This window comes from Dipteris shenzhenensis, chromosome 2 (genome assembly GCF_047967505.1).
Source record: "Dipteris shenzhenensis isolate YYH24624 ecotype China chromosome 2, Dip_SZ_1.0, whole genome shotgun sequence".
In the NCBI taxonomy this organism is placed as follows: domain Eukaryota; kingdom Viridiplantae; phylum Streptophyta; class Polypodiopsida; order Gleicheniales; family Dipteridaceae; genus Dipteris; species Dipteris shenzhenensis.
This window is the reverse complement of record NC_141597.1, coordinates 11,165,177-11,191,598: the sequence shown is the minus strand read 5'-3', so window position 1 is coordinate 11,191,598 and position 26,422 is coordinate 11,165,177. Positions and strand designations below refer to the sequence as shown.

Genomic DNA, 26,422 nt, shown 5'->3' with positions numbered 1-26,422 from the left:
CTTAGTTAGTCTAACCTTACCTAACCATGACTTAGTCTAACCTTAGTTAGGTTGACCCAACCTAACCTCAACTAACTAATTTGACCCAAGGTCACTAAACCTAACCAACCAGCTAATCTAAAGTTCTGCAAGGAAGCAAGGGGCGATGAAATTGGCACAGGCGGAGAAGATCCCACACGCAGGCGGTAGAAATAAGTGCATGCGATGGCAGAGGGCTAGGCGGGAGGCGCAATGGGGGAGCAATGGAGGCGTGCAGGGGGATGTGGAGGTGCAGCCAGCATGGTTGAGGGCAGGTGATGGGCGACTCAGCAACGGGTGACGAGTGACGGGCATTGACGAAGGGCTAGGCGAGACGGCATAGTCGAGGGCTACGCTACGTGACGGAGGCATTGACGTAGGGCTAGGCGGGTGATGGGCCATTAGAAAAAAAGGGAGCTCATTTTGGGGCCTTTTAGGGTTTAGAAAATAAGGCTCTCGACCAATCATAAGAGGGACATAGAGAGAAAGGACGCTTGGCAAGAGAGTGAGAGAGAGAGAAATCAACAGCATAGGCATCTGCCTCTGCATCTGCATCTGCAACTCCAGCATCATCCAAGCATCTGTCATAGGCATCAAGTCTATACAGCCCTCTAGTCAATGCCTCAGTCAACACCATGGTAAAGGCATGTGTAGCATCATAGACTGCACCCCGAACACCATCAAAGAGAACTTGATAGCCACAAGTAGCTATGGCTGAAACAGAGATGAGGTTCTTGGGAATGCCTAGAACATAAAGCACATTGTCTAGAGTGACTAAACCACTAGAAATAGAAGTAATGGCAACTTGCCCAATGCCTTTCATTGTATATGATGCATTATTGGCACTTGTAACTGTCCCCCCCTTAGATGCATGCTCAAGTGAGTTGAGTAACTTCCGGCAAGAAGTAATGTGCTTGCTAGCACCACTATCAAAGAACCAGGCATTAGATTACATCAGAAACTGTCATGCATGTATCATGGACATCATGAACATCAAGGTTATACTAACATGTAACAAGAAAAGCCCAATGCTGGTCATGTGCAAAATTAGCTGACTCATGTCGATCATCTGGACTAGAAGAACTAGATACTGCAAGACGAGACTGTTCTTCTTCTTCTCAAATGCAATTCTCTTCCTGCATTTAGAAATGTCATGCCCACATTTCTTGCAATAGTTGCATCTCTTTTTCTTCTTCTTCTTCCTAGAAGAAGAGACATCATGGGAGTGACCAGCATGTAATTGAGGGGGTTTACCAGCTGAAACCTTGCCTTTGCCTTTGTTTTTAAGCTTGGTAGCAAAGGCTCGATCACTAGCCATAGAAGCATTTCTATTTGCACAGCTTTGTTCCTCCCGTAGTAAGAGGGCAACTAGCTGGTCAAAGGAATAATGGTTGGCACTGCCATGTGCAACCAACCTCAATGTAATAGCAAAACCTTGGTAGGAGTCAAGTAACCCATCAAGGGTAATAGAAACAAGTTGAGAATCAGGCACCTCCTCATCAATGTTAGCTAACTATTCTTTCAAATCCTTCACACTAAGATAGGCATCCATATTACCATCCTCTTCAAGCTTCGCGTCCTTTAACTACTTGCAGAGATAGGCAACCCTCGCCTCATTCCGCACTTGATATAAGGATGCAAGCTGATCCCACACTTGCTTTGCTGTCTTGCAAGACCGGATATGAGAGATAATGACCCTTTTAACTGAAAGAGCAATCAAGGCATGTGCTTTGGAATCACAACCAAAACATGTCCATTCATTTATGCCCACATGGGGTAGTTTGTGCCGTCAAGCTTGTCCTCAGCCCCAAGCATCCCAAACAAATCAGCCTTGTTGCTAGCCATAGTGCTGAAATTCAAGGCAAAAGCACCAACTGGCAAAGCAAATGAGAGAAGGGCAACTTGGCATCTCACATTGCCATTTGCTGTCCTTTCACCTCTCCTTCAAGGTTGAATCTCTCTGCTTACATTTGAAGCATTTTCCCTACTGTATTTTTGGGCCACATCATTGGGTAAGCCACTGTTGCATTGGTTCTTTCCATTTTCTGCAAAACAGTCTTTTCTTTGCTGGTATACCTTGAGACAACAAAGTCTTTTGTAGTGAAAAGCTTTGAAGCTTGAGTAGAATTTTGCCTTTTGATTTTGACAGGAAGAGAAGGCTGGAAATGAGAGTTACAGCAAGAGAAAGAGCTCCCACAAGGAGGAGAGCACTTCCAAATGAAAGGAGACTGATCCAATGGACAGAAACTTGCAGCCCGAGGCAAAGGGAAGCCAAATGAGAAGGAATGGGCTCAAGGAGAGGCCTCTGGATTCCAGCAACAAGCTCCAAAAGTCTTGAAAGACCGGCACGCAGCACGAGACAACATGAACAGCTCCGAACAAGCTGGCACGAATATTGAAGCAGGTCTGGAAGGTCATAAATGCACCGAAACAGCTCTGAAAGGTCAAAAATCAGCAGCAACAAGTCTGTACAGCAGGAAATTGGCCTGTTGTACGGACCACACGTGTGAATGAGGAGTGCTGTAAACTGTCCCGTACACCTCCGTACAGGTCTTAAATGCAGTACAGCAGGTCTATACAGCCCCCAATGAGCATTAAATGCAGGCACAAATGGTCTGTACAGTCCGTACGGCTGTATGGAACCACATGTGTGAGGCGGCTTGTACTGCAGCAGCAATAAATGCCCCCAAAATGGTCCTCCTTCGAAGCAAGTGCTCCAAAATGCAAATTTCTTGCACAAAAACCTAACTGGACTAAGTATTCGAAGTGTTCTAAGTGGTACATGTACTAACTGTACCAACTGACCTAACTGACTGTAACTAGGCCTACAAGGCACATACCAAGGAATGAGTGGCACCTATGGATAGCCCATAGAATGGCCTACATGCCCATTTTGTTAACCAAAGCTTCAGCATCCCCCATTGGGGTGTTGCCCACTGCCAGCCCTATGGCATGTACACTCAAAGCTTGATGTTCCTCCTCTTATCTTCCTCTAAAGCATCTGATATGAACTCTCTTTTTGGTGGCTGAATTACCTTTATTGACCACCTCCAGCCTCACTGCAGAAAGCAGACAGCAGATAGAAGAGAAGAAGAGAGAGATAACTCGGACTTTATGCATCCACTGATGAGGAAAAACAGCTCACAAAAGAGCAGCAAAGGGGCTGGGCACAAAACAGCAATCCAGGTGATTGCACTGCTGAGAACGCTCAAATAGATGACTCCACACTCTTCCCGAGTCCATGCTGCCAGCAAGAAGGCTTCAGCGAATGTTGTACTCAATGTGGAGAAGTGAGGGGGTTTATATAGGCTGAGAAATAGCCCTGGATAACCGACTGGATACGCGACTGGAACTGCAGGATGCACCGACCAGCTTTGCCCTAATCCCAGTCTGTGAAACCCACCTCCTTGTTGCAGACTGCCACACCCACGGCCAGGCCTATAAATAGATCCTGGCAGTGGCCAATATATGATGTCCGTCTGTCCAACTGCAATGCAGACTGTCCTCGTTCATCACGGCAGATCTAGGGTCCTTTCTCCATGCAGACAGTCCTCCAAACAGATCAGGCTGCTATGCAATCATCTGGTTCAGGTAAACTTCAACCCCCTACACTCTACTGATCCATTGTCCTCCTCATTTGGGGGCTCACAGGTGGGTCAGTGACTTCTAACACTAGGCCTCACGGTCAGGGGTTGTTTGAGATAGAGAAACTATTGCTGAGCGGCACATTCGCTAATTTGACCCTAAGGGGTTAGTATTCTTTGTGTTACTTGCATCTATCTGAGATTTGAGCAGTCAGAGGATTTTAACTCAAGGTAATACTCCTGGCGGGAAGACATAAAAACTGCAGGAGCCAAAACAAAGTGAAAATCACATGTGGCAAGGGAAGAGTAGGATGAGCGTGAACTTATATAATCTCTGGCCACGAATGGGGAAAGTTTGGGGGCACAAGGGAGGTGGGTGATGGCAGCCCAAGGCAATGAGTGAGGAGCACCTTACAGCCTCAATGTTAAGCTTTTCCTTGTCAGAATTTTCAGATGGTGAAAGACTCAAGATGCTAGGAAGTCAACTGCAAAGCAGCTTCAATGCTTCTGCTAAAAGAGAAATTTCTTTGTCCTGCTTGTGACTGGTCACTGACTCAGCTCTAAGTTTGTATCTTTGCTCGTTCAGTTCTCCAGAAAGCAGCCCTGCATGCAGGACACACGCATGTTGGATGCCTCAGCCAATTGGGTGCAAATAAACACACTGATTCTTCACTCTCCTCCTTTGTTATTGAGAAGGTGTGTGATGCGAGTGGGCACATTTAAACTGAAGTTCCTGCTTGACCTTCAGAATCATATTATAATATATACATGGCCTAGCGTGGCTCTTTAAATATCCGGGTTTTTATGTGCTGTGATGTTGTCCATTTCTAATATAATTTATTAGGGAGGTCATGAGTACCTATACACCAAGGAGCACCCAACAAAGTACTCAAGAAGTACTCAAGCAGGGATCCCAAAACGTACTAAAATACTTTGGTAAATCTGCTACAACAGAATCATATATTCCTTTTTTAGTTCTTTTCTCAAAATCTCAAGAGGTCATTAATGTTAGAATGACTTACGGATCAGAATATCCACTCATATCAGATGCACGCAAGTTTTTTGCTCGCAAAGCTGTAAACTGTGGCCAACAAGTTGAACACAGAAATCATAATACAGCATAATGCTTCCAGCTGATTAGAATATGGAAGATATAAGCAGTAGACCTATAATGCAAATATAGAGGAACAAGACTACAGCATGAGATGTTATGCTAGCTAAACTGAGGCTTTTGTACTTCTTGTCCTGCAGTTATTTTTGAAGTTACAGATAGACAACTTAGCACACTATTCAATGCTCGTGCAAGAAATCATCCATGTAATGCTTCTGAAATCTGTTATAAGACTTACTCGAACATGCCACCTTTTGTCATCCTCATCCAATGGGTCCAATGAATTGCAGGGCAGAGCATAGGCTGTTAATGTGAATGTTGCTGCTACAGGCTTGTGATCACTGTCACGACCGGATATACATTTAGTACTTAACGTTAACAAGAGCCAGAAATTCTTCAGAAAAACACAACTTACCTGGTTAAAATGCTGGGAGCTGATGTATAGGAGAGCAGGTCTACATTGCAACCAGGGAGTGATGACCAAAGAATACGATCACACCATGCTGGGATTCGTTGCATATCATATTCATCTTCTGAGTCCCTTTTCATCTTCCAAGATGTTATAAAGCCACAGTGAAGAACGTTATGATTACAGTTACTGTTCAGATTTTTGAATATTCAGCAGAGCTAGTTAAGACATACGAGAACACCAAGATGGAATCATTACCTTGAATGTTGGAGGGAACGTTATCTCACCCTCTTTAAATGAATGGAGGACCCTTCCTGCAGTTTGTTCTTTACGGAGCTGTGAGCATTCAAATCCTCAGTGTATCGCTGTTTATTCTCAGGTGTTCCCTTTTGGCTTCTATAGGAAATTTTTTTGCTCTCCATAGTTTTCCATAGGAGGAGAAAGAAAATCCCTTTGACATTGATGTTGAGAACCTTACCTCATCAGACTGGAGTAAAGTATGGAAATGTCGCTGTTGAATCTGCTCAACTACTGTGTTCCATAAAGTTGTCCTGCTGTTTGATACTCGATTAAAAGATAGAAACAGAGAGAAGCATCATAGCTAGTTTTTATGTTCCTATCACACGTATTGAGTCAATGTAACATTCTTGAACAGTTTTCTCGCATAACAAGAGAAAGATGTTCTGTATATTACTCCGGAGTCATTTGCTTGTCCTCAGGTGCTCCAAAGTCAAGTCTATAATTCAAATCACCCATCCAAAACACATGGTGGAACTGATTCAGTATATCCATGTTCTGAACACTAATGCGTAAATTCGCAACAATTTCTGTGAGCATTCAAAAAACAATTATCAGACAACCTCTTTGAAAATATGGTGCCAATCAACTTGTGAAGTGATCAGTTTCTTCACAATAATATAAGTAGACAGCTAAAAGACGTTATTTGGTAAAATGGCAATCAAGTTTCTCTAAGACAGTAGTGCATACTTTTTAGTAATTAGGTGTCAAGGCATATGTCATGTTAATTACATGTACGCACACATGGTTAAGTTGTTATTGGCAACTAGCTCTTGATGTCATTCATTGTTTGTGCTAGCTTCTAGGATTGAGCAAGTAAACCCGGTATGAGTTTTGCCTTCAGTCGGCTGCTTGTCTTTGAAGACTGCACATCATATGCCCTATCTTCATCTTCTGTTCTTCATTCATTACTTTGTGCGCTCTTAGTTTTCTGATTTGGTGTACTTTTTTTGCCTTCATTTGGTATCACAGTAGCTCGTCCTCCCTCCAACTCCCCACACCAGTGGCTCCAAATTTTGCATAGCTGCTGCTTCAAATCAGTTTTGGAGCACTTTGTCGCAAAGAGACTGCTTTCCTATTGTATCAAACAATTTCTACAAGTTGCACAATCCCCGATCCAGCCCCAAAAAACTGCTTTCCTATCGCATCAAATGATATCTACAAGTTTTGTGATGCATCAGGCAGCTGCTGAAAGAAAACAGAAACAGGAGGCTGCTAGACTGCAGTGCCCTCCACACACAGGTGGGAATAGATGGACATGCACACATGAATTGCTGCAAACTGGAATGCCAGCACTGGCTTGAATGAAAGCATACAACTGCATGTGCAGCAACTAAGCTGCAGACACACAATAAACCCCAAATATAGCAAACTGTACTGAGGAGGTGTGGAGCTGAGGAGGTGAGAGGGGAGAAGCTTCCTGAGAAGTTTGAGGTGAGGGGGGAGAAGCTTCCTGAGAAAATTCCAAATGGCTTCTACATCCTTGTGGCACACTAACATAGAGTGTCCAATCAGAATGCACCAAACACATGCACTAGATGCAATACTTGTATCTGATTGGCTGCCCTAGAGTGAGAGAGATGGTGAGTGAATGTCTGTGCCACATCTGACTGGCTGCGCTAGAAAGAAAGAAAGATGTGTTACTGTCTTCGGAAGGCCTCGGGGGCCTATGAGACAAAGAATAATCACAGAGTAACTCATACAAGCCATTGTGGGCTGAAGCAAAGGGCACACTAAGGCCCTTTGCTAAGTACTATACTAGACTAAGCTCAAAGCTCAAAACTAGTACTCTTTCTCCGAGTCAAAATACATAACTGAGTGCCCTGGTGGCTCTCCTGTGAGCTGCAAAAATATCTTGTATATGAGTCTGCAGGATCGTCTCTCTCTATGGGTGGGGGGTAGGATGTCGAGAGTGACACCTCGCGGCGATCCCCTCTCTGGGCTGAACCTCCATCGTGCGTGCTCTGGTCTGTCTCTGTAACATGTGTGGTCCTTGCATTTCTGGCTGCATCCATCCTCGTCGTCATCTCATCATAGGGACCCATGCTGCCCTCATATCATCTATCTCCTCCTCTACTCCGCCATATCTGGGGCAAGACTCAAATGCGTGGAAATCTGTGATGTGTCACTGAGCTTGATCCATTTTTGTCTCCTATGGTGATATCCTCTCCTGCTATCTGATCTGATGCAATAGAGTCTCTCTATGTCGTCGCATCTCAGTTACATCGAGGCCAATACAAACCTGGTCCTGGAAGTGAGCCAAGAGAGAGGCCCAGAACCATGCCCTTCTTGATAGAGACAATGGTATCATCCTCAAATCTCATGGGCAAGTACACATAAAGTGCTCCTCTATCTTTCACCTCCCCCAACGTGTAGTCTACATATCCGTTGCTCTCTAGGCATACTTGTGGCTCTCGTTGCCTCCATCCTCAGCTGATGGGACGAGACCTGCATCTGTCCAGTGGCAATCCTCAAGGCGTGTGAGACTCGCCTGTCCTCCAGATACCGGGGTCTGATAATCACTCCATCCTCCAATAATCTCAAGAAGTGATAACGGTAGAACTGGATCTTGGTGGGAACTTTTAGTCCCTCCCCCAAGTCCATGGCGTATAGAGCTATAGCAGGTCAAACCATATAATACCGTGATCTCACCCCGTGGGAGCAAGGGATCAAGGGCATCCAAGCTGTACTGAAAGGGGGAGACGGTCCATCTGAATACCCTGGATGTGAAACCATCGAGACGTGCATGTGTACCGGGCAATGATAACCCTCCTCTCAGCTGGTCGTATAGATGCTCTAGTACCAACCTCGGTAGTCTTCTGAAATAAAATCTCACCAGAGGGTATCCCACAACGGAAGACTGGTAGAGCGTCGCCAGGAATACCACTCGGAATTGTTTCACTACTTTACTTGTGTGTACTTCACAACCTTATATGTGTGCGCAAGCCAGTAAATAGACAGTTATATATTTCCGTCTATCCAAAACCGGGCACAATACAAAAAGATTTAGAGTCCCACCAAACTGTGGTCCTCTGATCTTACCGGAAGTTCTACTACTATCTGCCTGGCACCTCTAGATCTCTGAGCCCATGTGATCCTTTGAGCTTATGTAGACTCTTTGTCCAGTGATCCCTCCACCTTACTGCCCGGGTAGTCAGCCTAGGTGGGAAGCCTCTCTTGAGCTAAGTATGCAGCCTTTTGGATGCCTCCTTCACCTCCTGAATGTAGGCGCAAGGGAAGCCCTGCTGCTGCTTCTTTCTGCTCTAGATCTGCTGCTCCAAGTGATGCCAAGTACGAGCCAAATGGCCCCCTTTTATAGGGCTCAAGGCCCCCTTCAAAAAACCGACCAGCTCCCTAATGGGCCGACTAGAATCCCCCCTACCAGCCAACTGGAGGGGGAGGCCTATAAATGCCTACTAGCATCCCATTTGGAGGCTCTTGCTGGCCCGCCTAGCCATATGGCATCCAGCCACTGGCCTAGGCTATACCAGCCAAGGCTAGGGGCCTTATGCTGCCCCAAACCCTGCCAAAATTTGATGTGACTGTTCCGCCTCTCTTCCTGCTGTTGCACTGCCTACAGCCCACAGGCCTGCACCAAAACTGTCTGTACATGTTGACGTGGCTGTCTGTACAGTCCATACCCTGGCTGATGTCATCATCATATAAGACATGAGAACTATATAACGTTATTATGTTTATTTTCATGCTTTGTATAAAAGCTATAATCTAATTAACTCTTATTGAATGCCTTCTCATTGAAACATTCATCAATTTTTGAATACCAAGCATAAGGTCCTTGTTTCAAACCATACTTTACATACCTTTTTCTCCTTGCCTTTAACCTCAAACCCACGTCGTTGTCCATATAGACCTCTTTCAAATCAACATTTAGGAAAGTGGTTTTGACATCCATGTGATAGAGGAGGCCAGCTGTAAATGGGTGGCAAGGACTACTATCGATCTAATAGCGTTATGTGTGACTAGTGGCATAAAGGTTTCATCATAGTTAATGCCTTCAACCGTTCGCAAACAGGCTTTATACGTTTCCTCATTCAGCTATATGTTCCATATTGGTCATTAATGCATGACTGGCATTGGACCTACTGGGTGCCCTTTGGATCCTTGTACATCTTCTAAGTCCTTCCTTACTAGTTGATGGTTCATCAATAACATGACTATCTTCGATGGTTTCATAAAACCATCTCAGTTCTATTCTCAACTCAAGTTCAACCTCACGAGTATCTGATGAAGGTTTTTCAACAGCAAAATCTCCATTCACCACTTGTGCAGTGATAGGATAGAACGATGTGTCTTGTTGTCAAGTATAACCAGTTCCTCCATCAAAGCGTACATCCCTGCCAACTTTCGACGGCGGTGCTTTTCCATGATACATCCTTTGCAAATCATCTTATCTAGATGAAGATGAGGGAAGGCATTCACAAAACCTTTCCTCATGAGAACAAGGCTTTGCATGTTCAGGTGGCAAACCTTCGTGCCACATTGTTTTTTTCTTGTTTAATTGAGAGATGTAAGCCTTGAAGTCAGGCATATATGATGTCATTTTATAATGGCCTTCTTTCTCAAGTCCCTTGGTGATTTTGAAATCATTGGCCTTGTCTCGAATGAGACATTCCCCTTCATCAAATTTCACCTTGTTGTTATGTGTAGTAATGGCACTAATAGATGGAAGTTTTTTCTTCAGGCCTGGAAATATAAAACGTTATGTATGTCCCATATATCATTATTCAGCATCTGTATTGATACATTACCAAGACCCTCGATTTGATTAAGTTTGGAGTCCCGTATTTCTACATGAACATTATCACTATTCTCTAAGGGAGTGTCTGGAGTGAAGTAACTGGAGGCTCCAGAATCAATGATCCATGAGTCATCATCCTGGCCCAAACTTATTTGGTTTTGACTCTTGAGATATTTAAGGCTTTCTCAAAATCACTGGTCTAGCACATGGCTACATTAGTGGTTCTTTAGTACTAGGTTTAGACCACGTTTAGCCATATCCGTCATTTTCTTCCAACACTTGGAAGCAAAGTGGCCAGGCTTCCCATAGTAAAAGCAAGGTCCTCTTTATGTCATTGTGATCATGATGATCTTTTTTATCATTTTGACATTGAGAAGTAAAGTTATGCTTTTGTTTAGGACTGCTAAGGGATTTCCAATTTGGTTTTTTGTTTTTAGCCATAAAGGTTGTTTTTAGCCCACCTAACTTCTTGCTTTGCCTTCGGGTTTCCTAAATGATGAGGCAACCATGTAGCTGAGTTAAAGTGGGAGGATGCTGACAAAATTGTCCTACAAGTCTAGAAGCTATTAACACACTAGATGGTAGCACACTGTGCACACTGATGCAAGGTTTTGTCCATCTTTGGAGCAACATCATGTGCATGGTTCATTAACTGTTTGCATCAATCTATAGTCAATTGTGTACAGAATAGTGAGATTTGAGTTAGCAATGCGTGATTTCTAGGAAAACATTTTAACAATCTTCCATTTTGTGGAAGTGTTGGCTACAGCAAGCAACTTCCATCTCTATTTTCTAACACATAGGTGCTCTGTATTGTCTGCCAGGCTTCAGCTACTGTTTTTTAAGGTTTTTGACCATAGAGATTGTGTTATCCTTGATAAGTACGAATGTGGAGAGCAGGTGATACGATTAGAGCTCACATTCAAAAATGATACAAGAGTGGTGAGTTTGGACTTATATAGTCCCCTTCACGATCCCCTCTAACTTTCACTAGAGTACTTTCCCCCTTCGTTACACTAGCAGAGGTGTACAAGGACAGAACACCTCTAATCCTCGCCCCCGATCCCCTCTCCCCCCTCTCACACACACACGCACGTACATATAACTATTTCCCAATCCACCTTGTCATAGGATTTGTTGAAAATCCAGAAACAAAATAGTAAGATATTGACAAATGTATAAGGCCCAAGCCATGGCCTCCCAAAAGGTGATAATATTAGTCCTAAACAAAACCAGACTAGGTGTTAAAACCAAATTAGGAAGAAAAGGTTGTAGCTAGAGGCTGGTAGCCTTTGCCAAGGTCTTGTCGTGGACTTAAGAAAGTGATTGATAGCCCACAAGCCCCCCCCCCCTCCCCCCCCCTTTCTAAGTTTTTAGAGTTGGTCTAAGGTTGAACATATAAACTCAATTGTAGTGTTTCAGCTTGGATTGTGCGTGTGCCCTCTGTCTGCTTTACAATGATTTTGTTTGCCTCCACTGTTTTGTGTGCTCGTATTTCTTTCATTGTGTTGTAAATTGATTAACATCCAAAGCAGGGAACATGCATGACCTTCAAATGCAAAGGAGTGATTCTACTTTTCCTCTGGACTCCTTTGCCAACATTGCTGAAAGCCAATTTGATATTCACAGTAATCACAACACATTAAATTGATTCTTAGACTAGATTAATTGAAGTTTTCCCCTCTGCTCCCTAACAAATGTCTTGAGACATAAAAAATGCAAGCTCCACAATTGCCTTGGGAAGAAGTTTGCAAGTTGTAACGCACAAGAATACTTGGTCAAAGATTCTACAAACCGATCCTTTGGCAGAACATGATGTAATCTAGCCCAACTCAAACAAGGATGAATGACAAGCAGATGACGTGCCTGTCATGTCAACCTTCAGTACTCAATTAAATGAATGATATGACATTCTCCAATGAAATGTTTTGCTTTAAGCTTAAAGGGGAAGTGTTCATTTTAATTCTGTATCCTTACACTTAAGGTTTCTGTGCCCTCCCTTATTGAAAAGAGAACATTGTGAAATTTGTTGCTTCAAGCTAAAGGGGAAGAGTTCATTTTTATTCTATATCCTTACACTTGAGGGTTCTGAGCTCTCCCTTAGAAAAGATAACATTTTGCAGAAATTTATCAACAATCCAGCAAGGAAAAAAGTATACATTGTAAATCTTTAACAGCACAGAGTGTGCTCTTCACAAAAGCCTGTCTCAGGAATCCGATTTTCACACATCATTTTCTCACTTCAGGGATAATCTACTGGTGATAGAGATAGAGCACTTCAATGACGTACCTCTATAGTTTCCATTTCTAGCCTCGCATTGCCCGACATGAGCAGCAAAATGGCAGTTCACAAAACACAGAGATGTGTCCCAAAACTGGCACCAACTTCAAGTCAGTTTTAGGGGAGGAGCAGACATGTATGAAACGAGGATTTTTGCTGAATAGCAAAAAATGAATCAATTTTGAGCTTCCATACTTAAAATTTTGAATCCTACATCTGTTTAAGAAGAGCAAATTAGATCACATCCAACCTTAAGAGCAATACAAAGTCCTCCTTTGTTTGGCATCACATGGCCAACACCTGTCGCTTCACTCCCAGTGTGGACATCAGATATTGCCTTCTGCAGAAGTTCAAAAGAAATGAGATGGTAAAAGCCATGGACCCATGTGCATTCATTTCAGATTTCTTTTTAGTTCCAGTGAGAATAAAACTTTTCAACCCCAGACTCTCGAGTACTTGCCTCAGCATCAATACGAACAAAAACAACCATCCGCATATGACCCCTTGAAAAGCCATGAATGACTTTGTAATAAGAGCCAAGCACAGATCTACAAAAACTCAAGTGGCAATACAATGAATAGCTGAGTCATTAATAACCCTTCCAAAATCTCAGCTTTTAAAATATGACTTAAACTGCTACTGCAATACTATCAATAGCTTTACCAACTGACTATAGCAAAGCCATGGAAGATGGATCCATACTTCAGGGTAGCCATCCAATCTTTCAAACAGTCAGTGTATGGGCCCCGGGCCTGATAGTCACATTCCTATGAAATTTCGCAATCACATGAGTCACCTTCCTTTCAGTATTGAGTAAGAGGCATATCTCCAATGAAATAAATAAACTTTCTGGGGGTAAAACACTGAGTGAAATTATTAAGTCTGTAGTAAAATTTAAAAATAGTACTGCGGTTCAAGATTATGCCTGAGTTCCAATAGCAACAATATCGTACAAAGGACTTGTTGATATTTGTAGCCATGAAGACAAGTTATCCCCCTGCACATAGGTGAATGATGTTCTAGTAAGTCATGGAGTTTAATCTGATCATCTGATGAAATTGCTTCTGTAGCAGCCTGATCATATTAGACAGACGATAATCTCAGCACATAAAAGCAATAATTAGTGACCGTGAGAGAATCTGCCTGAGGGCTAAGGTAGCACATATATATGATATGCAGAACCTATGCCAAAACAAAATCTAAAAAGAGACCTGAGAAAGCAGTTCATCTATAGATCGACTCTTATTATTTTCTGTTCTCCAAAGCAACCCCTCAATTTAGCCTTAGGTTCCCTTTCATCTATCTTCTTCAGCTTTGCGTTCGATGCAAGCTGGTCAAGCCTGAAGTATATCTATTTCATAACTTATAAGCTGAGATTACCAAAGCTAAGCTGGATACACTTTGAAAATCTACGAAATGTTCCTGATTTAGGGGTCAAAAGACAGACCAAAAAGCATTTATGAGAAGTGCAAACATTGCATTCACTATTAACAATACTGTAGGAGTCTGAAAATCTACGAAATGTTCCTGATTTAGGGGTCAAAAGACAGGACCAAAAAGCGTTTATAAGAAGTGCAAACGTTGCATTCATTATTAACAATACTGATCAGTCTGTAGGACTCCCCTACTAGGAGGTTAACCTATGAGCCCTTGGATGCTTCATAAATCATCCACCCTTACCAATTGGAAGGTCCAGATGCCAGGCCCAAATGCCCCACCCGAGCCTGGTCCACATCAGATGAGGTCAGCATGTTGCTTCTTCTTTACATATTTCTGTCTCTCCTAGCTTTCCATTTTCCAGGAAAAAGTACCATCTATTAGAAGATTTGAAAAGAATACATAAAATGAGCAACCCGTAAGGCGCTGAAAAGAGAGCTGGCTGTCCTGCAGCCAGCCTCTTAGGGTCCCAGCTCACTGCCTAGGGCACCCCAGATGCAAGCGCCAACAGCCAGTGTGGAGATTATAGCCAGCGGATACCTCGATCCATGAAGATACATACAGGCGATGCCTTGCAAAAAGTACTCTCTCCTTTCAGCGGTCTTCCTAGAGCTCTCTCTGCCCTACTCCCATATTGCTTTCGGGGGTGTAAACAATATCATGCCAGATATTGACGAGGGTAGCTGCAGGTCGAATCTGCTGCTAGCAACCGTCTCCCAAAAGCTCTCCTTCAATGAGAGCTTAGGGTGCTGATGAGTCAAGGGGAATACCCCATGAATACCTTAGCTGATAACTGGGGCTTTCCCTCTATCAAATAGGCCAGCGAGGTCATTTCTATGGAGAAAGCATGCCTTCCCTCTGTCAGCCAAGCCACCATGCCCACATGAAAACCCAATGGATCCTCCACATCATAGCTGCTCCAACACGAGGCCACCTGCTGCAGCTGTCTACCGATGCATGTAGTGTACGAGAAGAATGCCACCTGTTATATTTTTCCAAATCTTCTAATAGATGGTACTTTTTTTGTGTAAAAACATATCCCAGCTTCTCTATCCTCTTTGAATGCTTGATCATGAACAGCCTAAACCACTCCTTGGGTCCCGTTAAATCTCCCGGAGCAGTCAATCCTCCCACAACCATAACCGCCACTAAGTAAGCCCACCTCTTTAAGGTCTAGGATTGATAGCCTGTATCTCCTCTCCAATGGCCCACCCAACCACTCTGATCCTTTGTCACTCTTGTGAATCCAAGGCTCCATCATCCATTGGGTCTCTGTCTCCCAGCTCTAACTCTAGCTGCAGCAAGCCTCCTTAGCGAATGTTGTAAAAGACCAAGTACGGCTGACAAATGTAATAGTCCATGTAGAAGACTCCTGAGTGGGGCGTTCATGCTAGACAATTAGCCCAATCATCAAGGGGAGTCTATTGGATGAGGGGTCACCCCAAGCATCTCTTGCTAGACAAGATGCCTAGTGGTTGCTTTGTTATTAAGCTCCTGTACTACATGCTCGACCTACTTCATGTCCTCAGGTGAAAGCATACTGTGGTTGAGTCCAAGGTGCTGCCATTTTGAGCTCACCTGGCCACAGCTGAAAGGGTCACCTTATCCACTATGAAAACACTAAGGCGCAAATTGGCTAGCTCCAAAAGAAAGGAAGCAGAAGGGTAGGAGCAAAATCTGGAGAGAGAAAATATAAAGGGCAAAGGCAAGAGGGACGAGTGGAAGGAAAAAGAGGGAAGCCACTAACAGGAAAGGAAATGAAAGGGAAGGGCGCCCTTGAGAGGAAAGAAGGGGCTGCCACAGAAGGGAGCAAGAGGTTAGGATAAGGGAAGGGGATACGAGGAGAAGCCCATTGGGCTAAGCAGCAGTCCACAAAGGTCAATAAGGCCAAGATGGACTGTGTAAGATAGCTCTTGGCGTGAGAGGGCCTTTGAAAAGGCCAAGGAGGAGAAGACATTCCATGAAGGGCTGTTGTGGGCAGCAGCCCACCACACAAGAGGTGGAAAAGGGGGCGAAGGAGAGCAGGATTTCGTTGGGCAGAAGAGGGTAAAAACAGAACAGGAGGGAAGGAGAAATGGCAGAAAAGAGAAGGGGAAAGACTGGCGGGGGCAGCCCATGGTTCAAGAATATCGTTTTGATATATTCATGTCTTGGGGCTCGCCCCAAGACAAAAAGACCAGTTTCATCATTTCAAAGGCAACTCCCTGAACTATCAAAATGGGTATCTCCAACAGTGGGTTGTAATGATGACGTTAAGCATATAACAAGTGAAGGCACTGGCAGCTCCTCAAGCAGCTTGCTCGGTGGAAGAGAGACACAATTTTTTGTAGAGTTGCGGGATTTGCTCGGGCCCTATACTGCACTGCATTTTTGTTATGAGAAAGACATGCCTGTTTTCAGTGGCTGCACCTATGGTCTTTCAGTTTTGAAAACTGAAATTAGAGATTGGAAACATGCCTTGCCTTAGTATTTTGCAGCTTCATCATCCTAAAATTCAACATGCTTTCCTTTGGCCGAATTGTCATTATTTGCGCACGGACCGCAAGTTGAACAGCGCATGGAAGCATTGTCGTAAAATGCATCTCGTCAGCGACACTGGTCCAAGCGAGGGAGGATTCCTCTAACTCAGTTTTTTGTTTGGGGTCCTCTGCCCGGGATGTCCTCCAAAAGATTTGTAATAAATGTTTGTCTTGTGTGTCAGCTTTTCCTGCCTAGAGCAAAGGGGTTTTTAACACCATGGACATGGACTCTATTCTATCGACTACCACATACTGTGGGACCTATAGGCCTCAAGACCGTTCCACCCTAGACGTGCCTGGGAGAGGATGGCTTGACCTTGGCTTTCTTTGGGTGCTTTTGGGTGTGCAGCCATGCTCTCTTGCAGTTAGCCTTCCAAGAGATTTTCAATTCTGGTTTGCTCTCCCAGCTGCTCAACCGAGGTTGGATTTTCCTGATCACGAAAGGAGGAGACCAACCTGATATCAAGCAGTGGTGCCCGATCAACCTTTTGCATACCGCTTACAAGACCGTAGCCAAGGTCTTGACCTTGCAGTTGCAACCCTATCTTGCTGACATCATCATGACACTCAGGTTTTGTTCACGAGCACAACACCCTAGACAACATCTTCACCTTTTGGGAGAAGGTGTTTCGACACGCGAGGAGTCTCAGCCTTTTGCAATCCTCTTGGATTTTGAGACGGTGTAGGGCATGGTGGAATGGCCTTTTGTGAAGGGCACCATGAGGAGGATGGGCCTCTCAGAGCACTAGACTTAGGGAGTTGCAGCCCTATACACGAGGAGTGCCAGCCAAATGCTTATCTGAGGCCACAGGAGGGCCCTCTCTCTCTTCTGCTCAATTAGACAATGCTTCCCTCTAGCTCTACTTCTCTTTCTTTTCATGGAAAACGCTTTAAGATACTTTCTCGCTGGCCTCACTAGGATGCGCTTACCAATTTGCCAGGAAGAGGAGCTTCTAGACTCAAAGTTTACAAACAACATTGTCCTTTTTGTGGAGGGAGGGAGTCAAGGTGTCCTTCATGTGTATCACCAGGCATCTGGGGCCAAGTTCAACTAGACCAAATTAGTTGGCTTCCTTGTGGTGACTGTTGGGGTAAAGGCACATTGCCAACCCTTCATTAAAAGATAGGACACCTATGACTGTCTTAAGACAGTCATAGGGTAAACCTAATCCTAATAAAACACAACTGAGTTTGTGGTGTGGCTCATCACTTCACACCCGCACATCTTGGAGTTCTCTCTCTCTCACTATCTCCCTCTTGCTCTCATTCCCCCTTCAGGGCCCTTCAGTGACTAGGAGGTTCAAGAGATCGTGGACTTCGGGGTCACTCTTGGTTTCCAGAGTGGACCCCACAAGGTCAGGTAGTGAGGTACTTAGGTTGTCAAGTGGGCATTAACATTAGGAGCAGTAGAGTGCTCCTGTGCTAGAGAGTGTGCAGTGCAAACTTTTGTATTGGAGCTCCGCCAAATTGTCCTTAGGAGGGCAAGACCTCGTGGCTAACAAGGCCATTTTGGCCAGAGTCTGGTACATAGCCTTGTGTTGGTGCACAATTTTTTGTGGGCAAGATCGGATGGCATGACGAACACTAGAGCCATAGTTGCCTAGAAACAGTGATCCTACCCCATGAAGAGGGAGGACTTGGCATTATCAACCCATATATGCAAAGCAAAGCCCTTTTAGACAAGCTAGTAGTGTGTGGACTCACTCTAGGCTTGGAGGCCTTTTAGGCAAGCTAGTAGTGCACGGGCTCAATCCAGCCTTTGGAGCCCTAGAGGATCTTCAATGAGGGCTTCTCAAGAACATCCCCCGCATAGGTGGTCAGTGGCACCAATCTCATTAGTGGCTCTTTTTAGAGCCCCGCCCCCCTCCCCCATCGGAAGGGCTCACTCTTAATGACGCATCTACATAGGCTGTGGTGTGGGTTGTCTGGACGACTCGTTTGAATCAGCCCTCCGTGCCGAGAGCAGTTTGAGCACCAGCCCCTTCTTTGGCATATTGAGGTTCGGGATTAGGAGGACCTCATGCTAGGACAACGTAAGCATATCGACGGTAGGATAGTGGCGTGCTGACCGCTATGAAGTTACTAGTTCTGGGTCAATTGTTCAATCCTTGCTCAAGTTGCCAACTTCTCTAATCCTTTGCACCAGCCCTTTCTTTGGCATTCGGAGGTCCGAGATCTTTGGCATTCGGAGGTTCGAGATCATGAGGACCTCATGCTCGGAAAATGGAAGCATATCTGCAACTGGGCGCAGTGGGACAATGGCCCGGCCACTTTGAAGTGACTGATGTTGGATCGATTGTCCAATCCTTGCCCAAGCATCCAACTTCTCTGATCCCGTGCCACTCAAAGCAAGTCTATGTCCATGCATATTTAGGTCTCCATAACATTGGATGGAGAAGCCCCCTAGTCCAACTCTATAATCCTAGAGCTGAAGGATCTTAGGGCTCGATGTAGATACTATATCCTTAGGGGCACCTCTTTTCTGGAGAACTACCCATACCAATGCGGGGGAGCTAAGGGTCTATGAAGTACATCCTTTCAGACTCAGAGATAGTGGAGTCTATGTCTAGCATCCATGTGCTTTCCTCCCTTAGGTGGGAGAGGGCTCTCGCTCAATGCCTAAGTCTTAGTGAGAAGATGACTCCAACCTCCGAAAGAACTAGGATGGGTCATAATGGTGCCTCTGGTTGTGAAAGATAGGCCCCTTTGAGAGGTTTAATGGGATTGGGATGAGCGATTTTGGCCATCTAGAGTACTCAAAGAGAGATGCAGAGTTGTCTTTTTCTTGTACACAACACGAATCAACCGCCGCCTCCAATTGGAGGCAGCCTCTTGGACCCCTTTGCGAGAGGGCAGTGGGTTGAGCAGCATGTGCCCCAAGAGGTCATTTCTAGATATTGGTCGCACTTGTGGGCTAGCTGCCGACCACAAAAGATTACTTTTCTTCTAGATATTTTCCCATGGGGGTCTACCCAACGACCCCTTAGAATCCGTGTTGATGAAGAGTGCAATCGCTACATGGATAGAGACCTTGAGATGATTCCACACTATCTTTGGAGCTGCCGAGCAGCACAAAAGGATTTGGCAGGGGACCCTCCAAATAGTGGCTTGCACGTAGAGGATGCAATAGGACTTTAAATGGAGTATGGCAACCCTACTAACAGAGGGATGCCACCCCTTCTCCATTAACATGATCACCCCAGCTTACAAGATCCAAGGACAGAGGGTCTTCCATACCAAGGTATAGGATGCAACTTCGCCTGCTCGATGGCATCTTGTTTTTCCTATAGGACAATGGTCAGGAGATAGAGTCTCTAGTATCAGTATTTGGAATGAGAAGCCACCAGGTCTCCCCAGAGGCTACCCTTGTCGCCATTTGACAGTTTGTAGGCTTAAGATTGTAGACGGATGAGGGTAGCCTCTGGGAGGAACCGGTGGCTTAAGCACCATGGGTGGCTACTATAATAAGTAACCCACTATGGCTAGCCTTGACTTCAGCTATGGCATTGGAAGCAAAGGGGTTCATAGGAACTGGTACGCTCACACATGCAAATGGCGACAAGGGTTACCTACAATTTGTCCACATACAGTCTTAAGCACTAGTCACATGGTGGGTTACTTCACGGGGACTACAAATGAGGAGGGATGGACGTAGACATGCTGTGCATCAGCAGCAATCCATCATTGATTTTTAAATCCCAGCCCAGAGACCTCCATTTGCCACATGACCTTATTGCATCTCTCCAAAGGTGCCTCAAGCTGCATGGCCTAATCGTGAGACATAATTGGACACACATGCCCAAGAATCCCCCGTTTTGCCAACAATACATCTGGTGACAGGAAAGCAACATGCCCAAACTGATTGGCATAGTGGCTCACGCAGGCCTTGGCTAGCTGTGCCTATGAGATGGTCCAGTTACCATCAGCATTTTTAACCCGGCCTGTGTTGTCACAATGTCTTTTATGATGCAGGCTTTTTAAAGTTCCTTAGACGAGCAGCCGTTATCTGAAAAAGCTCTTTGCCTGGCCTTGGTTTCTCATTTTCCGATTTTCTTGTGATCATTCCATTGTAAAGATGCCTAGCTGTCATGACATAGACGAGCACCCTCCATAGGAGATAAATCCCTAAGTGACTAGTTTCTGTCAAAACCTGACTATGTTTTTAGCCTTGGCAACATCCTCCGTACTGTGCATGCAGTTCTTCCCATAGTAACAAATTACATACTGCATAGGAGTAAAGGCAGTCCATGCATATTCAGCATTTATCATACTCTCTCTACCTACACACACAGAGAGATGAGTATATATATATATATATTTATTTTCATTTTAACATGTTCAGGCTCTCTGATGGTCTATAGGCTCATTCATATTTGGAGGAATGAGGTTTGACTCTCTTTACTACACAATGCATCAGGAAGTGTATAGGTGAGCAACCTAAAATTCACTTGGCAATATTTCCTGCCGGATATATATTGAAATGTGTGACTTTCAGTCTGATAACCTGACCACATTCAGCTGCTCTCATTTCACAATTTTATGTTATACTGCAGAATCATCTTTTTAGTATTTTTGAGCATTTCCTGAGATTGCAGCCTCTTTTCAACCGACATTGTGTCCTTTTCAGGTCATAGGAAAGATAAAATCTTTGACAAATTTCAAGAAGACATTCTGCAGAATGTTTAGATTGTTGTGGGCCATTTCCCCATCAGAAAATGATTTCATGTAAATAGAGGCAGGGTGTTCCCTTCATCACAGAAGTTAGAGAGAGATCTGGTTAAGATTGAGCTTGAGAAACTGTAGCAAACTTTCTATTTAGCAAATAGAAAATGCAGATATGTTTTTTGAGCAGACCACAGAGGCGCTCCTAAGAATGAGGGTGTTTATACGTGTGGACTCGTGCAAATATCCCTCATCCAGTAGACTGTGTTGATCCTGCCTGAAAATAGCATCACTAAGAAGTCGTCATAACTAAGAAGTCGTCATAATAGCTTCTAGTATGAGAATGTAAGCTCAAGTGGAGTAGGACCAGGGAATCCATGCATTATCCATACAAAAACAACAGGCGAAAGACAGCATATGAGGTAAGTCAGTATTAGTTCACTTGAAATTTTTGAAGATATCTTAATTCATGCATAAGATAATTCTCCAAAGGGGGAAGGAATTGACAACACACCGGTCTAGCACTTCCTACATTCCAAGTACCAACAAAAACATGTATCTTTTGCTCTGGCTTTGCCATTCCTGCCATAATTTGCATCAAGACCTGGCATAGCAATGCCACGTGAGTTGTAACATTGGATAAAATCAGCAGCTCAAGAAGTATTAGAACCGGTGGCATCAAGTTAAACAGAGTATCGAATGGTTCAACATGGATATTTGGATAGCATACCTTTGCTGGAAACTTTTTTTTCCCATCTCTTGAATAAAGTTCATACCACTCAGATTTTGAATTAATATCAACTACCCCTTCTGAAAAGAAAAAATATGTGGGCGACATTAGATACAAGTGAAGTGCATACTTCCATGCAAGAAAGTTTTACATTGGAGATTTTCTCAGGGCAATCTGCTTGCTGGTTAATCAGCTATGATCAACAGTATTTCAAGGATTTGAGATTAGAAAATATTTGCATTCTCTAGGGTGAAAAATGTGCTCCCATATAATATATTCTTTAAAGTTCTCATACCTTTAGGTTCTTGCAACAAATCTGCAACTGCAATATCTTTGCACTGTCCAAGTGACTCCATTCCCAACCAGCCTTTTGCAGACACATGCACTGACAAGACTGAATTCTGCTCAGCAAAACGAAAGTGAGCTAATGGTTGCCAGGCTGCACTGGAATCCTTTCAAACAACAAAGCAGTTTAGTTTTGAAAGATGAACTATTTTACTACCTTGATATCTTTGAGATCAAAGATGAACTATTCAAATTACCTTGACATCTTTGAAATCAAATGTAAAGCTTTGGTTGATATTCAGAATACCATGTTCATCTGCCTTTGCTTTTATCTGCATGATTCAACATTGTGAACATGAAGGCACTTAGACATTACATGCACAGAGTGACAGATTCAGATGCCATACCAAAGTTATTATTGAGCGTATGCAAAATACTGACAGACTGCATCCATAAAACTCATCAATACATACTTATATACATACCTTCATAAGGCTAGTATGCATCTATAAATATACTCAAAGCTCTACTTGACTTTGCAGAAAATTCCCAGGAATCATGCAGAACCTCTTCATGAGTCACAATCTTACACCCCCGATCAGCCCAGCTTCAGTGGAAAACATGGGCTTGAAGTGCTTTAACCCCCCACACAGCATGGCTTCCACCCCTCAGCATAGTTTCTGCAACCTGGAAGGACTATCCTAGGATGATCAAGAGAAGGTGTTCTCGGATGTCATGGTTATTCCCACTTGCAACATGAAGAAGAACTCCGGCCTGACGTATACAAACCTGTACTTCCCACCGAGGGTATTGGAGGCAGAGTTAATGGCCCATGACAACAAGGTATGGGAATTGCATGACATGAACCTCCTTGCACCCTTTCACGTGGACACTTGGCTCTTCTTAATGGACAGTGGTACAAGCTGCAAAAACAGTAAAAGCGGAAGCAAAGAAGACAGCACAGGATTTCGACATCCCCATCATGTACAGCCATACACTAGCAGCTTTTCCACCAATGTCATTATTTGCATCAGGCAGATGCCCGTCACCCATGGGGGTATTTGGAAGATGCAAGAGCAAGATATCTGAGACAGAGAAGAGGACCAACAAAATGTAAAATGCAGATGTAACGAAGAGAAGATGGATTGCAAGGCTCGACCACTATGGTTTGACCATGCAATTTGGTACATTGTGAATAACCTCACAGCCTTTTTTCCAGGGAGACCACTGAAAGCTGCATTTAACTCTTTCCTGCTGTTTATGAAGACACCAGACATGGCAATATTTGGAAAAGCTTCAATCAATTTCATGCATATCAGAGAACTGATGCTTACAGCAGTGAATAATTTGGCTAGGAGCCCTTCTATGCCATTACTTCCCCACCCATCCTCAGGTGGATATTTGTATGGGAAAAAATAATCAGAGGCATCGAATTTAGTAGCCCTAGAGGAGCAGGATCCTCAAGACGAGGAGGCAGATTTCAGCAGACGAGAGGAGGTTTTGGAAGGAGCAGGAACTTGCAACCTACACAATCCGCACCCCCAAGAAGTATTGAATGGCAACCATCTTTAGAAAGTTCAGTCCATTTGGACACAAGTGATACTCAGGTGAGACCATCAAAGATCCTTAGAGGAGGGAAGACAATTTCTGTTACACAAAGTGCCAATAGCAAGATGCCGGTGAAGCACTTACTATATGATGACACGGACTGAATGTATGCAGGTATGTTCTACACCCACATTAGAAGGTATTGTGACCCTCCCGAATGGAACCCTTTCTTTGATCAATAAAAAAAGAATGGAAAGAAAAAAGTTTATGATCTTGATATTTGACAACCCCCTTCTGGAATGTTTTTCAATAAAGAAACTAATTAGAGGTACTTAAGTATGATCTCCCAGGGGTTAGGTTCAACTAGGGGGTTCAACAGACAGCCAATTATGGATTGGCCTACCCTCTTCTCCAAGCCGCCCTCAACTCCTTCAACCCCCATCAGGACTCGGTACTCTTTAGTTGCAGCCATGACACCCTCTCCATATGCACGGAATTACCAACAAGAAGGCTCAAAACGACCCAGCCTTGGGCAACAGGATCATATTTTTTATCTGCAATAGGCAGCGAGAGAGCTACGATTGGAACTGGTAGAAGTAAAGGGTCGACTTCACATTCTGGAAGGGCCTAGTAAGTAGGCAGTAATTGATGAGGTTGTAAAATCTTGTAAGGATTCCCCCCCTACCCCGCAGCTAGTCTCTACAGTCAAAGATCTTGTTCACATTAAAGTACAAACTGCTAAGAAGGAAGTGATTGTGGAAGTGGACACCAAAGCAAGTAAGTCTGATATTCAAGCAGAGATTAAAGAACACGAAGCTAGATGTAATAATGTGCTGAAGATTAGACATAGGGGGGCTCCTAGAAGATTGGTACAAAGAGAAGGACACATATAGTGAAATATTGACAAAGATCCAAGAAAGCTTGCTCAACATTGAATGGGTGGATGATGATGATTAGGATGACGACGACTCCAGGCTAGCTTATTATGCACTATAAAGGTCATGCAATCCTTACACTGAAGTCAAAAGATATGCGGATCAAGCTTCTTCAACAATCTTACAAGCTGAAGGGTACCAAAGTATGGATAGCTGAGGAGCTTACACAACCTCAACTCAAGAATAAGGCAATTGAATTAGCTAAAGTCAGGGTTGCCAGAAAGGATGGAAAATGGGCAGTTTACCGTGAAGGCTTAGCCCTAATTAGAGAGTTTAAATCAAAACCAAAAGACTCTCAGTCTTAAACTGATGTATGGCTGTTTACTCTTTCATACTATTATGTAGGTACTCTAAATAATGTGGGTTGCTTTTGCACTCCTTAGGAGCTGCCATGTGCTGTCCCTAAAGCAGATGTACTAGAGGGTTTCTTGCTGTCCCATAGACCTTTGAATCTCCAATGGACGTTAATAGACTTTTTTTCTTTCTTTCTTTCTAACTGAGGTTAGGTATGGAAAACCTTAATAAAGAAAAAAAGTGTCCCTTGCCCCTTATTACGTAACATTGGTTACTGCCTTAGGAAATTTAAAAAAATATAACGACCCCCTCCAGTGACAATGTCACAATGTACAAGATAAATTTCAATCACCAAACAGATATAAGTTTAAAGCGTTGCAAAAAGCCTCAAACTTTGGACAAGGGAGTGCTTTGGTGAAGAGATCTGCCACATTCTGTTGTGTGGGGTAAAAGACCAAGTTGACGACGCTTGAGGTCCTGTTATATAGCCGCTCCTTGACATAATGATAATGAATTTTAATGTGTTTTGAACAAGCATGAAACAAAGGATTTTGCACCACGGCAATGGCATTCTGATTGTCAATGAGAATCGAAGTAGGCTTCTCCGATGTGATGCATGAAGATCACCCAGTAAACGACTCAACGAAATACACTCAATTGTGGTCCTTAAGGCTGCCCTGTACTCAGCCTCACATGATGAGGTGGCCATTGTAGACTGTTTCTTGCTTTACCAAGAAATGCATGAGTGGCCAAGAAAGAAAAAAATTATAGTTGCAATGATTCAGATTGGGTTGGTGATTTTGATACTCGGTAGTTGACTAGTACGTAAATGAAAGTTAACCAACGAACCCTGTCTGAGGGGGAGGTAAGCTCACTTCGGAGGTGTTACCGTCGATCGGAGGCTTAAGGCCACTGATGTGAGAAGCGTGAAGTGGGTGATGCATAGACCTATGACACAACTCTACCTCGACTGCACTATACTGCGTGATGCATCAACCTATGACAAAACGCTAGTCGAAGGTGCTATGGAGTGCTGGGTGCTGGAATCGGAACAAGAAGAACGAACCCAGAAAGGAGATAAGAAGAAACAACGCTGATGACAGATAACGGAGAAAGCAGTAGACAAGAGCATAACGCGAGCCTCTTCACCCTCGCCTTCCGGGTGGAAAATCCCCTCGATCTCTCCTATTGGTTGTCCCCTCATCCTTAGCCATCCCGCCATTGAGTCTCTTCATGTCCTCTGCAATGGCCAGCTTGTGCCGAGTTGGTGCGTTGTAACTACTCCATGTGTACCACCTACAGCCACCCTGTATCTGATAAGGCGCTGCCGGATGAAACATCTATGGCACCTATGAGTCAGGTCTGCAGAGGCTGACAAAGCGCGACTTCATGACATGAAGACCCTTGACGCATGGCCATGTGCTTGGGTGATATGTCCTCATGATGACCATGTCCCCATGTGACTTTTGCCATCCCGTTGACCATGTCCTCTCCATGACTTGTATCATCCTGTGACCATGTCACCTCCATGACTTGTGTCATTCTTGTGACCA

The 26,422-nt window shown here is 44.0% G+C and overlaps 1 protein-coding gene across 1 annotated transcript in view; it reads right to left on the bottom strand.

Annotated features, from left to right (window-relative positions):
* LOC147904323 (uncharacterized) overlaps window positions 1–26,422 on the bottom strand; it is a 69,099-nt gene that overhangs the window by 24,272 nt on the left and 18,405 nt on the right. Inside the window, exons 3-17 of the mRNA XM_087394003.1 lie at window positions 22,350–22,424; window positions 22,103–22,208; window positions 21,808–21,887; window positions 21,592–21,681; window positions 13,385–13,456; window positions 13,162–13,226; window positions 12,920–13,007; window positions 12,710–12,799; window positions 12,469–12,553; window positions 5,817–5,949; window positions 5,601–5,673; window positions 5,381–5,458; window positions 5,129–5,262; window positions 4,952–5,054; window positions 4,625–4,683 (exon numbers count right to left, since the gene is read on the bottom strand). Coding sequence (XP_087250129.1) covers window positions 4,625–4,683; window positions 4,952–5,054; window positions 5,129–5,262; window positions 5,381–5,458; window positions 5,601–5,673; window positions 5,817–5,949; window positions 12,469–12,553; window positions 12,710–12,799; window positions 12,920–13,007; window positions 13,162–13,226; window positions 13,385–13,456; window positions 21,592–21,681; window positions 21,808–21,887; window positions 22,103–22,208; window positions 22,350–22,424 — 1,331 coding nt within the window. The remainder of the gene's footprint in view (window positions 1–4,624; window positions 4,684–4,951; window positions 5,055–5,128; window positions 5,263–5,380; window positions 5,459–5,600; window positions 5,674–5,816; window positions 5,950–12,468; window positions 12,554–12,709; window positions 12,800–12,919; window positions 13,008–13,161; window positions 13,227–13,384; window positions 13,457–21,591; window positions 21,682–21,807; window positions 21,888–22,102; window positions 22,209–22,349; window positions 22,425–26,422) is intronic.